This window comes from Alosa sapidissima, chromosome 16 (assembly GCF_018492685.1).
Source record: "Alosa sapidissima isolate fAloSap1 chromosome 16, fAloSap1.pri, whole genome shotgun sequence".
In the NCBI taxonomy this organism is placed as follows: Eukaryota; Metazoa; Chordata; class Actinopteri; order Clupeiformes; family Clupeidae; genus Alosa; species Alosa sapidissima.
Window position 1 is genome coordinate 27,978,435 of NC_055972.1, and position 15,062 is coordinate 27,993,496.

Here is a 15,062-nt window from a genome sequence, read left to right on the forward strand (position 1 = left end):
TCTTAAGTGGTGTCAATCGGTACTACGACGCTGATTATGAAGTTGATTTGTTGAACCGGGGTTAACCTAATTGGAGTTGGTGCGCGTTCACTTAAAAGGGGTGGGTTGCAGCGCAAGTCACCACTTTCAATGATGACGCGATCACCTTATTTTACGGATGAGGAATGCACAATTATTATGCCAAGTTATGAGGAATTAAAACCCACTCTACGACAACAATCAAATACGTCGGCAGTGAACAAAGCAAGGCAAGGCTGTTGGCAACGTATTGCAGATCGGGTAGCCTAAATGCCTGTAAAGTTTTATTTCCACATGTTCTTCAAATATGTGTTACGGAGAATTAATAGCTTGCGGAATGTCTGAAATGAGTTAAAAAATGGCCTATTTTGAGTTCATAGAAATGCCTACAGATGCAACACAATTTAGAAGTGGGCCTATAGATTACAGTAATAGGATAATTGAATGTTTAAGTAGCCCCCATTGACTGATTTAGTGTATGCCTAATCCTGTGAACATTTCAGATGCACACCATTGCCAAACGCACATGGCAGCAGGTGAAAATGAAACACAAACACATTATTCAGAATAGTAGGTTTATATTTATAGCTTGCATTAATATTTCTTAATTATGAAAACATGTAGGCCTAGTATGCTTATAGCCTTCACTTGGCCTCTGTTTTACAGCTAACAAGAAAATGTGTCTTTAAACACTACTGTAAGGAGTGTTTTACAGTAGCAGAGGAGTTGGCCATCGCAAATAATAGTGGAAGGGGTTGAGGGAGGCATTCGTTCGGATTCTGGTGCTGTGGAAATGTGTAGCCTTTATGTGCAGGGTACAGTAGGCCTAATATGACATTCAATTCAACAAGTTTGTTAAAATTGTGATTTTAATTTATTAGGCCTACTGTAGGCTAGGCTATGTCCGATTTATTTTAGGCTATTCTTGCTCAGATGTTCAGCATACTGTAGGCTAGGCCTATGTCCGATTTATTTTCGGACATACAGTATTCTTGCTCAGATGTTCAGCATCACCGATTAGATGGAATACATGAATGTCCACGTAAGGGTATTGCTATGACGGGTGACATTAGAGACTTCTGCCTAGCTCATCTGACAAAGATAACGAATTCCTTCGGCTGACAATCTATATCTTAATAGAGAATATCGTCCGGGTATATATATATAGGCCTATATGCTATAGTCTATATATGGCAGTCTCTAAAACCCCTCGCCCTGCGAAGAGAGCCCCTCACGATTTGCGCTCCAATGTCGTATGGATCCTCCAGGTGCGCCGACTGTCTCGAATTGTTAGTGGAGGGGTACTTATAAAGGGTGTGGTTAACGGAAACCTCGGGCTAACCAAGAACATAACCTGGTCGGAGCAGGTTTGAGATGCAGGGTAAATTGCCATGGCAGCATACCTAGGTTAAAACATATCCACCTTTCGTAGTACGGGTTAATCGGGAAGTTATGCCACACGTGATCAAGTTACTCTCGAAGTTACCCAGATAAGCCAGTAACCCCGCTTCGTAGTACAGGCCCCTGGGAATGGAAGGCCCTAGAGATGAACTGGCTCAGGATGTGGTGATAGTCATACCCTGGAAATCCAGAGTTCTAATACAATCAGAAGAGAGGTATTTAAGTGAATAAATATGTCCATGTAGAATAACTAACATTTTATGAAACATAATAGCTGCAAAGACAATTTAGTTTATCAACGGTCTCTCTGGTTGCTGTGTTAATACCTCAGGATACCACATTCACCATAATGTAGTGCCATTTTCAGTTGTCAGCACTTTGTGCCATCCTGTAGGACTAATCAGAAAATATACAGTTAGTTAAGTTTTTGGACAGGGACACAATATTTGTAATTTTGCCTCTGCACTACCAGAATGGATCTGAACAAAGCAATCAAAATCTGCTAGAAGGGTAGACTTTCAGCTTTAATTCAAGGGGTTGAACAAAGATATTGCATAAACCATTTAGCAATTACAGACATTTTATACATTGTCACCCCATTTTTGTTAATGGATATATAACTTCAATGCTATTCTGCGTCGGTTGAGTTGAGTCTAACATGAAAGCCAAACCTTTATTAAGTGACTAACTGGGTGCACAGCACTGCACCCCCTCCTCTCTCTCTGTCTCTCTCACACACACACACACAATCTCCGTGGTTGATTTTGGACAACCAAAAATGTGTGTTTCAGTTGAACATGAACTCTAGCACATGCATATTTTACAAACAATTGTATATTTGAGATAACCAATTTGAAGATGCAAAAACATTTGTCCACCAGACATCCTGTATGAGTATAAATCTGTATTTTTATTCTGACAGATGGATAAATAGCGTAAAGCTACATATTTACATTTTTTTTAAGGTCCACAAACTCAAGAAATCAGACACAGTATACAGAGTAAAAAGAGGGCTGACATGCAAGGGGTGTAGCCATATTTGGCATAAGAATTTCATCATCATTACCATACAGGCACTTTACATACAGTGACTAAAACTAGATTATCTGTGTATGCCTGCCCAGGATGTTCAGAAATGAATGGGGAACCGCTAGCTTGAAGCAAGTCAACTAGTGTAGCCTCTGTGAAAGTCGGTGTAAGTAAACTTTACGGAGTGGAATATTTCCGCATCACTTGAATTTCTCCCTCATAATGACTGCAGCTTGACAAAGTAATTGCAGTACCGGCAAAGCACAAGCTGAGCAAAAACTAACAGGTGCTCAACCCTTGACACAGATTCGATTTCTCACAAATAGAGGGATATGACAAACATTGTAGCTACATTGCTTTTAATCCATAGCTTCTCTTGCAAAAGCATACAGTATCTTCAAATATATAGAGAATTTTTATAAATCAAAGTTGCCACACAATTTGTAACAGTTTTGTGAGAGGGACTAAAAAACAAAGAAAAAGCATACAAATTAGACACTAAATATAATTTATGAGATATAAATCTTATACAGCTTGCAGTGAATTCCAAGATATGGCACCCCTTGGAACAAAGTATGCCTGATTTGCCATATAATGCAACCTTGAAAATGTGTTCCACAAGTTTAATGAACTGTAAATCTAACTTGATTCAACCAACCAATTACATGCATTGTTTGGCTCACTGCAGTATTAATAGTTGCTGTAATTTTATATCCCACCTTCTGGGTAAATTCTTTCTATTAGAATACATTTGCCTTTTGTCTTTTACATAAGGAACACAGTGTACTCCCGAAAGAAATAAGAAGATGCAATGAATTTTGCAATGAATGGTAGTTTTGTCGGTTCCAGTGTTTTTTTTTTTCTTCTTCTGAGTATTTGTGAGTGTGTGTGTTGTGTATCATGAAAGGAGACAGGTCCTTAATGCTATAAAAGACTGCTTTACAGTGGACGGCAAGGTGAATGCAGCCTGTTCAAGCAAAAAGGATCATGTCACCACATGTTGAAGTGGAGTATGTGCTGGAGCCTGATAAGGAGTCATGGGTCTCTGGTCCAATGACCCGCTGGGCTGATGGGCTGATTGTGTGCCCCCTATCCACAGATTCGGTACTCATCCCCCCTCCACTCCTCACATTTCAGGCTGCTCGGCGGGAACCGTCGTCCGTGGCTCCGGAGACTCATAGCGCTGGTGGAAGTTGCGTTTCCGCAGTTTCTCTGGAGCCTTCCTCCACAAGACAATTTCCTGTTCACCGGAATGAGGAAGCATCAAATCAAACAAAGACCTACCATGCTAATACGCCTTCTCTAGTTTGAAGTGTATGCTAAATTCTGCTGCACTTGTCATTCTCATGTGACCGTTAGGGAGGGCGGCTGCCTGTTTTACCTGCTGTTTGAAGTACCGCCGGTCCTCCTCATCCACCAGGACCAAGTTGAGGAAGTAGCGCACTGAGAACTTCTTATTGACGTCTCTCATGGTGGCGGTCAGGTCGTATCCAGCCAGGAAGAGGCGGATGGGAATGGATTCTCCTAAGGGTCAGAGGGGTCAAAGCAGATGGCTTAGGGAAAATCAGGCATCCTGACCTGAGGAATAAGCATGCAATTACTTGCAGCAGTTTCTCCCAGCTGTTACTGGTCAGTGTTACCTTTGACTGGCGCCCCGTCCATAATCTCATACTTGGCTACAGTCTCAGTTTCTGTGGTTGTACTGGGACCTGGGATGGAGGAATAGTAGTAGTAGGGTTTTAGTTAAATGCCTTATCAGCATATATGGCCATGTCATGGAACAAAATGTGTAATAGAACAATATAAATGAGTGAGCAGCTAGCAGATCGTTAGGAAAGGTTAGATGAATGTGATCATTTATGTTTGAGCCTTTTTTGGGCCTGAAATCGCTGATACAACCTTTAAGCCTATTTAACATTACACATAACGATACAGGATACAGCAACAATGCCCCCACCATCCAACACATAAAAACGTAACACATTCATTGACGCGTTTTCAGGCATCATGTTTAATTAGCCGTCCTACATGACAACAAATAACAAAATCAAAATGTGCAACTGGTCTATGAGCTCTCACACTAAGAAAACAGGGTGGAGAACAACATTTTGAAACACAAAGAACAAAGAGAACATAGGCTTAAGATTTATAAAAAACAAATTAAAAAAAATGTATGACCTTTCTGACATTGCCCTTTTCATCTCGTGTACCACCTAGTGGAAGCTCACGTACCACAGTTTGGGAATCCCAGGAATTAGGTCTTTCCTCAAAATGAATATGACCAGTTTCCCATACACCGACTCCCATACTGTTTATGTTTATGGGAGGAAGATATTCATTCAGTTGATACATCTGCTCACTTCTAGAGCCAGCTCCATATTTCTATATCTTACCAATGCCTGTCATTTCTTTCTTGATCAGCTGCAGTTCCATGTGTTGAATCTTGATTCTCACAAGCAGAAAGTAGATCTTGCCCACAATTACATCTTTTAAGTGGTATCTGAGGACATGACACAAACGGGTCAGCTTTGTAGATTTGTAGAGCGATTATCCTAAAATAATTTTGACTGGTATGTCTGAAATACAACACCAACTGGCATTAAATATGGATGGATGCCTGTTGTATGCCTATCATTATGAATTGTATCATTGCCTATCAAGTTACTAAGGCTGCCTAAATGTCTTCAATTCAGATAACTGACTTCGTATTTCCATAAATCACAAGAAAATTAACAAAGCCTCACACACAGACACAAACACAAAAAAATTGTGGATAACTTTTTGAAAACGTTATTTTAGTAAAAAAACACTAAAAGAGGAGACTTGGATATATGCTGGAAACACTGGAAATCTTTTTTTCAAAAAGGGGTGTGGCTTCATACTATGATGCTGAATGCATGTGTGATGATGATGATAACCAAAGTTAAGAGCTTACTTGGACTTGTTGTACTCAAACTCTATGTGTAGGCAGTCCTCAATGCCGACTTCCATCTTTATAGAGTTGTTGACGTCGGGATAGGTGGCCAACTGGTGCACTATAAGGTCATACTCTTTCACCAAGTCTGACAGTCTCCTCACTATAGTTACTTTGAGGAAGTATCTGAAGAGAACACATTCAAGTGTGAGAGGAAAACAATACTCATCAACCATTATCCATGACACTTACGCCTTACTTTGTCTAGGGCAGCCGTGGCCTACTGGTTAGGGCTTCGGCCTTGGAAGGGTTGCCGGTTCGATTCCCGACCAGTAGGAAAAATGTGGGCGGGGGAAGTGGTTGAGCACTGCACCTAACCCCTCACTGCTCCCCGAGCGCCATTGTAGCAAGGCGACTCACTGCTCCGGGTTAGTGTGTGTTTCCCCTCACTGTGGGCTCATTCTGTGCTTCACCTCACTGTGTGTTCACTGTGTGGTCTGTGTGTTCACTAATTCACGGATGGGATAAATGCAGAGACCAAATTCCTTGTATACGCAAGTATACTTGGCCTATTAACCTGATTTACGATTATTCACGCGGCGGCCATTGTAAACCAAAACGAGTCTATGGGGTACACTGACTATTAACACGTTTTCGCCACCTACTGGCGAATGCATAGAACACAACAATCCTATGGATTGCGTACCCCATATCCACGTTTTGGTTTACAATGGCTGCCATGGGAATAAGAAGCATAGTATGTGTAGTATAGGTGTGCACTGCTTATGATCTCAACAACACTTGCAGAAATGCAAACAACTATTTATAAATGTCCTAGATACTTAGGCAGAAATAACATGTCTAACCCAGAAGAAAGCCACTGACCTCAGTCGGACATTGGCTCCAACGTAAGACTCGTATGGTTTCTCCACCTGCATGAACTCAAAGTCATAGCTTCGGTTCTGAGTTAGCTCGCCTGGAAGGGCCAGCTCCTTCACCAGGTTCACAAACTCGTGCGTGTTGCTTTTGTCACTGAAGAGCTCTGGACACAGAGAGTTTACATTCAGTTCATTTTTGTATTCAACATTAACACCTCAGTGACCCTTTTAAACTAGGAATATTCTGATACTTTCAAATTTGGTAGAAACTTGCATTATGTAAAGTATTTATCTTTTTGCATAAACCTCTCTAAATTCCAAACATTACTGACCATTTTATTAACAATCAATAACATGAAGAACATTAATCTATTTTCACAATAACAATTCCATTGTTATTTCCCCATCAAAGAGCAGGTTTGAGGACAATAGTGAATTATATTGTTCCATGTATGGTGCTGTGCCACATTTCTGGGCCTTCACATGACCACCACATGGCTTGCTAAGCTAAGCTTCCACTGCCAAACTAAATTAGAGAAAAATCCCTGGCAAGGAATTCTTGTGTAAGTGCTGATGAACAGTTGGGTTATTTCTCATTGAAAACCGCACAATATGTTTATGAAATATGGTTATCAATAATAATTAAAAAAATAATTTCTCACCAATCTGCCCAACAAACTCAATCCGGATCCCTTGATGCTCTAGTCTCTTTCCTGTCTGCTTCACATTGAGATTGACCTTGAAATCAAAATGACAAAAGTAACACATAAGTAAGAAATATGCAACAAACTAAACACATCACTGTTGAACCATTCAAGGATGTGCATGCTTGTTTCAGAAATAAAGCTATTTTACATTCCACATAAATTGGAGACTCAACACAATTCATTGTTTCTTTCATTAACCCGTTTCCCTCTGCCCTACTAATACCAGCATGCCATGGTTGTGCATTCCATTGGTACATTGAAGAGACATCATCAGTATAGCCTACATCAATATTGGCCTAGATTACGCAATTCGATGTGTTAAAATGTGTTTGATAAGACCAACTCGACTCTTTGACTTGTCCTACCTTCCCTGAAACAGACTCCCCGTCATAGAACAGATAGTGCTTCTCCACTTTCCCATCTTCAGTCTTGAGTTCCGCTGTCTTCCTCGTCTCCGCATCATTGAGTACGACATCAATTTCACACACTGGACCGAACAGGCCTCCCAGGAAACTCTGAGGAACATGTAAAAGGTGTGCTAAATATATACAATATATGTAAATTCACGCGACACAACTTCAAACGCGAACTATCCGACACACGACGGACTGTTTAATATTTTTAAAAGCCAAGGCTGTTATGATATTCGTCCTGTCATTTCTGCTGCTGGCTAACTTGTCAAGGCAAACATCCAATTTTAACAGTAGTGCTGTCGACGTTACCTAACATTACATTGTCATTAGCTCAATAAGCCGTGTGATGAAAATATGCAATAGAAATCATAGTTGTCGAACAAAATAGGGTTTGTGGAACATCCATGTCAGGATGGCCAATCCTGCAGCGCACGAGAATGTAGTGATAGCTCCGTCCACTTAGTTAACGTTACCGTTTTTCTGGCATACTGACGCTAATTATGTAGCCTACGGTGGGTTTTAATGTGCATCGTGTTTATTACGCTGTATTATTGCATGACTGCAAACACGTGAGGCATTAACTTACAGTTTACATGCATTTATTAGGCCCCGGTCTAAATACTCCACCCATCAAAACAAATCAGTTTCTGACAGACTTCCCTGGCCTTAGCAATCAAACTGGTTAGCTGAACAGCGCTAGCATGCTAATCAGCTGAGCAAATTGCGTTGGTTTGCAAGCTAACATCTGCTGAGATTTTCTGTTAGCAGTGCTCTCTTTCACTGTCAATGAGCGACGCATTCTCAGCATGAATACTTGATTTAAAGCTTTATATGTATGTCTATATATTAATGACTCACCATTTCCACCCGTTTAAAAAACAGTCCAGGATATCTCTTCGACTCCACAGATGATTGAACAGCAATTCCATTGACTGCGAACTGAGGAAACACTGGGAACACTTGCGTCAATATGCATTTCAAAATAAAAGTTACGTGGAGCAACATAAGGACGTCTCAATTTTGCAATTCTTAAAATGTCATACAAGAACACCACACACTATTGTTTGCAGTTGATGATCCGTGAAACAGCTCCATTAGTCATGACCATATTTTATATAGTGCACTTTACATTTCTATCTTACAGCTTATCTATTAGGCTATTTGCTGATGCCAATGGCAAAGAACATGGCCTTTTAATTATAAAATAATAGGCCTACAACAAACCTGAGAGTAGGCTACGTAAGTGTTGACTATATTTCCAGAGCAAAGAAAAGAATCAGATTAGAAGGTTAAAGGGTGAATTGTACAATGGGGTAGGCCTACTAAAGAAACTGTCAAAAGAAAATAGGCCTACATGTATATGCAAGCAAAACAATAATCATATGAAAATAAGGATAGACAGACAGACAGACAGACAGACAGATAGATAGATAGATAGATAGATAGATATTGGTGTTGAGTAGGCCTACATGGGCAGTGCATCACTGCTACCCTGATGTTCTCACTCTTCACAGAAGTCCCAATACCCCATTCAGACGGACATTGAAACTAACTTAACAAGGTCTAGTGTGTGACTAAATGACGATTGTTTTAAAGTAAAACCAGGTCAATGACAAAATGTATTTGTATTTGGAAGAAAAGGCCTAGCGAGAGTGACTGATTACTTTCATTCATGTCGAGGGCCATTTAGGCTACGAACTTAGCCATGGACATTTCCTTTCCTCATGCTCAATTCTAACCCGACAAAGAGAAGAGACACTTTACTTTACTTTATACTTCACATATTTCACACAGAAACCAATTGTAGCCTATAACGAGAGGAATGAGACTATTGTTCAATTTTAGAGCCCTTGAGAACATGCAACTCACGCAGCAACATTAATACAACAATATAATGAAGGACGGGAGAAAAACGTATGATTTGCTATTGCTTCAGCGCTTCAGCTTTTATTTTGACAGTAATTTCTTCAGCCTAGTCGTTGCTGCATGTTTCACGGAAGTGTTCCTGTTCCAGAAGTGCAACCTAGCCCACTTCATCATGTGACTGCGAGGAACTGTCATATGATTGTAGAACACTTTACAATTCCAGAAAAAGAGAAACCTGCAGCATCTGCTCTTTGTGCCTTATCCCAGGAATTAATATCTAGTAGCCTACTTTTAATTTGATTTTGACAATGTGCTATAAGAATGATTTCATGGTGTGCTGATAAATAAAGGCTGTAAGCAGAAAATGAATTAAGTCTAATGTGTAGCCTTCTCTGTCAAATCAGTCTCTCTTTTAAAACCTAACTATGGTCAAAAGTGACCCCATCCTAAAGTCTATGCAGTGTGTGTAAAAAATATTGTATCATGTGACCACACACAAACACATACCGCCCCCCACTCTCTCTCACACAGAACATGGCCAGTGGCACTTCTTGGGAAGTTCTTCTTCACTTCTTGGGACTTCGTCATGAAACTCACACTCCCCAAAATCAAGCCAATAAAGTCATGAGATTTTTCAAAGTACATTTCTTTGGGCTTTTATACCTTTAATGCGACAGGATAGTGGAGAGTGACAGGAAGTGGGTGGGAGAAAGAATCGGGGTGGGATCTGGAGGGGACCACGGGGCGGGAATCGAACCCAGGTCGCCGGCGTACGGTCCAGGTGCCCCAGCCAGTTGCACCACGGCTGGGGCCAAAGTCATGAGATTTATGTTGAAAAAATGGGATACATGGGCACAGTAGCCTACAAGCATTCACAAAAAGTCACTTCTGCCTTTTGATTATTGCTACTATACAAGATCCAGGAAGGAAGATTGCACAAGCTTCTACAAGCAAACACACGTCAGAAGATTCTTTCCAAGATTACATGATACATGACAGGTTATTTAGTCATGGCATCAGTGATGCAAAGAAATAAATCTGCCAGTTTGTGGCATTGTGGTCAAAACTAGCAGTGTACCACTATGGAATTTTGGAATGTAGTGGAGCTCAGAACCACTATTATGTGAACTCAAGTTCAACGACATGACACGGTCCATTAAAGCCAAGATGTTAGTTTTCATGCTTTTTTACTGAGCAAGAAATAGCATGTCTTTTTAAAACTGACATTGTTATCTCTGAACACTTGCTTGCCTTTTTGCCAGGAATAAGCCTGACTTCAGGAAGCATAATAAAGAGATAATATTCACATTGAGTGAGATAATGGCGCAAGCAGGAAAGAACCATTTTGTGACATTGTTTTTGAGACTAAAACCATTATTTTGGTGGTAGGCCTATGGTAGGCCCATAGAACATTGCAACATTTATAACTTTTTTTTCTTCATGTTTAGATGAAATAGAAATACACAGGAGCTGAAGTTCATCAACATATTACACACTTACAATATGTTGTAGGATCAGCAGATAAAAAAAAAACGGACATATCTGTCGACACAATTTATTAGATTTTATGGCTCATCAGAGTGGGGAAATAAAATGACATGTAAGTAAACCATGTACATTCCAGTCAAATCAAACTACTTTTCTAGCAATACAACAATTATCTTTAAAGTGCCTTAGTTTTACACTGTTCTTTTACTGCATAGTTGTCTTCTTCCAAATAAACTTGACTGAAAAAAGGGATATCCCGTGACAGTCTGTCAACAATGTGCAACGTTCAATGCATTAAGTCTGAAACCAAGATACTCATTTGTTACTGACATTGGCAGTAAGTAACAATATTTAAGTGTAAATATAAACTCAATGATGATTTAGATTATAAGGTGTAACCTCAAAACAAAATAAACAACAAGAAATGAAAAATAAAGATAACTGCAATAAAAACCGCAAGCAAAAGATGAACACCCAAATTAAGGCATACAGTTGTGTAATAAACTAATGAGTTAAAGTTATCTCATTTTGGTTTGCAGGAAAGTGCGTGTTTCGTTAAATACAATAACATATGGCCATAATTATAGGGGACTAAGATAAAGATAAAGTAAAAAGGCACTGCGAGATGCCTAGTCTAAAAATACACATATTATGGAGATACTGTACATTGGGCATAATATATGCAAACCTATGTGTGCCCCAGTAAAAAAGCACACTGGTGAGTCACAGGCTTATGGTAACTGGTATCAAAACAAGATGAACTGGGATGAAACCATTTAAACATGACATCTGCTCCTGAGGGATTCTTTGCTTTTTTTGCTGAAATTTATAGATGACCATAACAGACAGAAAAAAAACAACAACCTGGCTGGTATTTTCAAGCAAATTACTGTATCATATTGTTTTCATATTCCTCATAATAGGGCATTTTTTCTGGGAGGACGAAGTTGGTGTAATCGAAGTCGGAGCTTCCCTCCTCCATCCCTGAGCTCTCCTCTTGTCTCTGCATCAGGCTGTCCATAAGCAACTGGTCACCGGAGCCACGGTCCAGGAAGTCAGGAATGTGCTTTCCAGCCTCGGTATTGTCGCCTGACTGCTCGTCTGGTTCCAGGCCAGTCTCATTTGGCAGTCTGCAAGAAAAACAGAAGCACAGAGCCATTCGGGGGTGAGTCGACATCCTCTTGGCCCTTCCTGTGATTTTTCATACAGCCCGCAGGGAATGTTCCTTAAGCCCCCACAGCCACCCCCCACCCAACCCCCTACCAGGCTCTCCGCCCTCCTGGCCTGTTGCCTTGCATGACCAAAACTAGACACAGTCTAAACCTTTTGAGGGTGTCTGACAAAAGCAAATGTGTGAATGTATACTGAAAGGGCCCACGAGGGATCCCACGGCCCATGCAGTCCTTGTATGTGAAGACATGTGGGGCCAAGCTGGGGTTCATGTATGCATGTAAGAAGCCAGCAACAGAAGCGGTCTTAGGTCACTCTCTTCCCGAGGTGAGCTTGAACACACCATTTTATATGTGCACCCTTTCAATTGAAATAAACTTTTTGTGTCTGGGCACCAAAAGTAGGCCTTGTGCACTTGCTCATACCAATTAACTGCCTCAGCCAAGTGTATGTATTCACTTGTCTTACCAAACCAGAATCTTTCCCATGAAAATCATAAAAGTTATATGTAAATATGAGTCAATCGGTTACAGTGTTCCCCAAATTAAAGTGGTATTCAACATGAAACGCTATGAACATGCCAAATTGCCTTCGGCAATACTGTAAACAGATTACAAAGAATTTCCGTAAAACCTGTGATATGGAGCAAGTGCCTGTTTAAACCTGAGTGAGGGATTTCAATATGACTCATATACAGTTATAGAGTGACATTTTATTCTTGTTAGTCTGCATACTGACTAAATTTCTTTTCCAATGGATAGCAATATCTGAAATACTTATAAACTGTCTATTTTGTCCACAACAATGTCCTAATAAGCTTTTTAATATTATTGACAACGAAGACAAATTGAGATTACAAGCAGATCTCCACAATGAGCTGAGCCAACACTATCTGTTTGGTTTTGGTCCAGTTACTTAACAGTAGGTGTCTCAAAGCCTAATTACAGGTCTCTGGAGTGAACTGCACTGCACTGCAAGATAATTAAATCTGTCCTTAAGGTCTTTAAATGGCAATTACAATGTCACATTACATTTCAGACGCCCTCTAAATGTGTACCAACAATTAATATGGGCTAATAGAGGAGATTTTGAATCTGACAGGTTGCATCCTGCATAGCCTATGTTGAGCAAAAAAGTGGCTGTTGAATATATTGAAATATCTTCTTCCTTTCACAACCACGGCTTGTGCTTGAACAACAGGCTACATGAAGCAAGAGAGCAAGATTGATCTGATCAGATGGGACTTCCACCTAGACCTAACGCCTTTTTTTTACCACCAGAGGAAGCTGTTTGTTGAGCCTTTTTAGTGACTTCCTTTGAGTGTCTAATGTCTAATATCTTTCTACTGGCCCATCTGACCTACAGCAATAAAGATGTATTGTTAAGTGAATGTAAAGATATTTGGATGTTGAAAGCCTATATTGTCAAATATACCATTCCTTAAATAATCAAAAAAAGTTAGTCTTTGCCTGAGAGTGTATTCTCTGTACTTCTCCATTTTGTTTTCTAGGTGGTTTCTTCACAGAAATAGATGATTCATGTAGATAATGTTCATTAGTGAGAGTCTTCAGATTTCAGGATGTTGTGACACATTAAAAATATGGCAATATTTCATGGAACAAATCTGTTTCCCCATTTTAAGAAAAGTTAGAGCTCCTCATCTGTTGTGGGTTAACGGAATTAATTAGCAAAAAACCGAATAGGTAAATATACAAAATAAGTAGCCTGTTTGAAGTTTGAGTGTTTCAGTTTTGTTCTGAACTTAAAATGTCAAAGCTTAGACCTACTCACATTTCTTGGACCGCACTTGATGGAAGACGTTTTGGGGTGTCTGGGTATTTATCCAGGTTAATCATGGGACCCTTCTCTTCCATACAATTTGGATTCTTGCTATCTGGACGACACCTCAGCCACATGTACCTGCCTTTAGTAGGAGCTCCTAGAAACAGTGGAGTGAAGAGAAAAGTTAATTTCTAATACCACACAGATACGTGCACACTGACTTCCAGAGAGGTCCAATAACAGAACGGAACCAACAAAACAAATTTAAACTATTCAAAATGACTAGCCTAACAAACCATCGGATACTATAACTGGAGATTAGCTGAGAGTTACAGCTTCATTAAGACTTCAGTAAAGTTGAATGGCTAAATAAGCACGTTTACCTATCGCGTGGGTGTATGCGCTACTCTGAACCCAACATCATCAAGACCACAGAGCACACATAACGGATTATAAGGTAGACTATCAATTTCAGATTTTTCCTGTCAACGTTGTTTTTACTTTCGAGTACTTCAATTGTGTTATTTTAATACTCAAATAACAAATTAATCCGAACACAGTTTATATTCGTATTACGCTATTTAAGAGGGTTTTAGGCTACTTACCAAGTACTGATTCACCAATAAAGCACAAAACTGCGAGCATCACCAATTTTCCAAACTGTGCCATTATAAATTACTCTAATCGCGCACGAACAACAAGCGAACCAGTTAGTACGACCTCAGTTCAGTCAAATCATTCGCACTGTACAATAATACCCCTGAAGACCCTGCCCATATGCGTCATTGTTTCCTGAAATCAGCCGACGACGTCTTCGTTGGGCAATACGTTTACATCCGCACTGGAAAGTACTCCTCTTTGCTTGCCTTGTGGACACTCTCTTAGTTAATTGCGCATTGCTAGATGGTGGGATATCACATATCGATAGAAGATGGTGTCCGCTGGCCACTTTAGGACACTTGTTATCAGTTGTGATGGAATGTGAATGGGGGGGGGGGGGGGGGGGGGGGGGGGTTCCACTGGGGCTGTTTTATTTGTTCACTTATTTCTTTGTTTATTTTGCATGTTTTCTTTTTGTTTATTGTTTAGACAAACAGAGTACCTATCATGTGAAGGTTTTATTTTTCCCTTATTCCTTATATTATTTTTCCTTATTCCTTATATTATCATGAATGCCTGCAAAGCTGTACAGTCAGACAGGAGTCACACAACCTCTGCTACTCTAGACCAGTGCTGTTTATGGCCCTCTGACAAAATGTCTCCAAATATTTGGAGGGGAGATGGTGCTTGGCCAAGCCAACACTGATGCGTGAGGCCCAGACTCAACTCAGTCAGACCACATCACAAATCACTGGGGTTACAACCTCACAGGCTTCAGTCCCACTGCCATGCATGC

The 15,062-nt window shown here is 40.2% G+C and overlaps 2 protein-coding genes across 2 annotated transcripts; both read right to left on the reverse strand.

Moving 5' to 3' along the window:
* Positions 1-2,308: 2,308 nt before the first annotated feature.
* vps26a (VPS26, retromer complex component A) lies at positions 2,309-8,380 on the reverse strand. The gene is made up of 9 exons (XM_042065971.1): positions 8,219-8,380; positions 7,313-7,462; positions 6,903-6,978; positions 6,248-6,404; positions 5,384-5,548; positions 4,842-4,948; positions 4,089-4,157; positions 3,830-3,972; positions 2,309-3,688 (listed from the first exon to the last, which is right to left on the reverse strand). Exons 1-9 carry the CDS (start codon positions 8,363-8,365, stop codon positions 3,575-3,577), a joined length of 1,128 nt encoding a protein of 375 aa, XP_041921905.1. The 5' UTR covers positions 8,366-8,380; the 3' UTR covers positions 2,309-3,574.
* A 2,385-nt stretch (positions 8,381-10,765) lies between these two features.
* srgn (serglycin) lies at positions 10,766-14,426 on the reverse strand. The gene is made up of 3 exons (XM_042066128.1): positions 14,272-14,426; positions 13,676-13,823; positions 10,766-11,844 (listed from the first exon to the last, which is right to left on the reverse strand). Exons 1-3 carry the CDS (start codon positions 14,333-14,335, stop codon positions 11,601-11,603), a joined length of 456 nt encoding a protein of 151 aa, XP_041922062.1. The 5' UTR covers positions 14,336-14,426; the 3' UTR covers positions 10,766-11,600.
* Between the last annotated feature and the right edge of the window lie 636 nt (positions 14,427-15,062).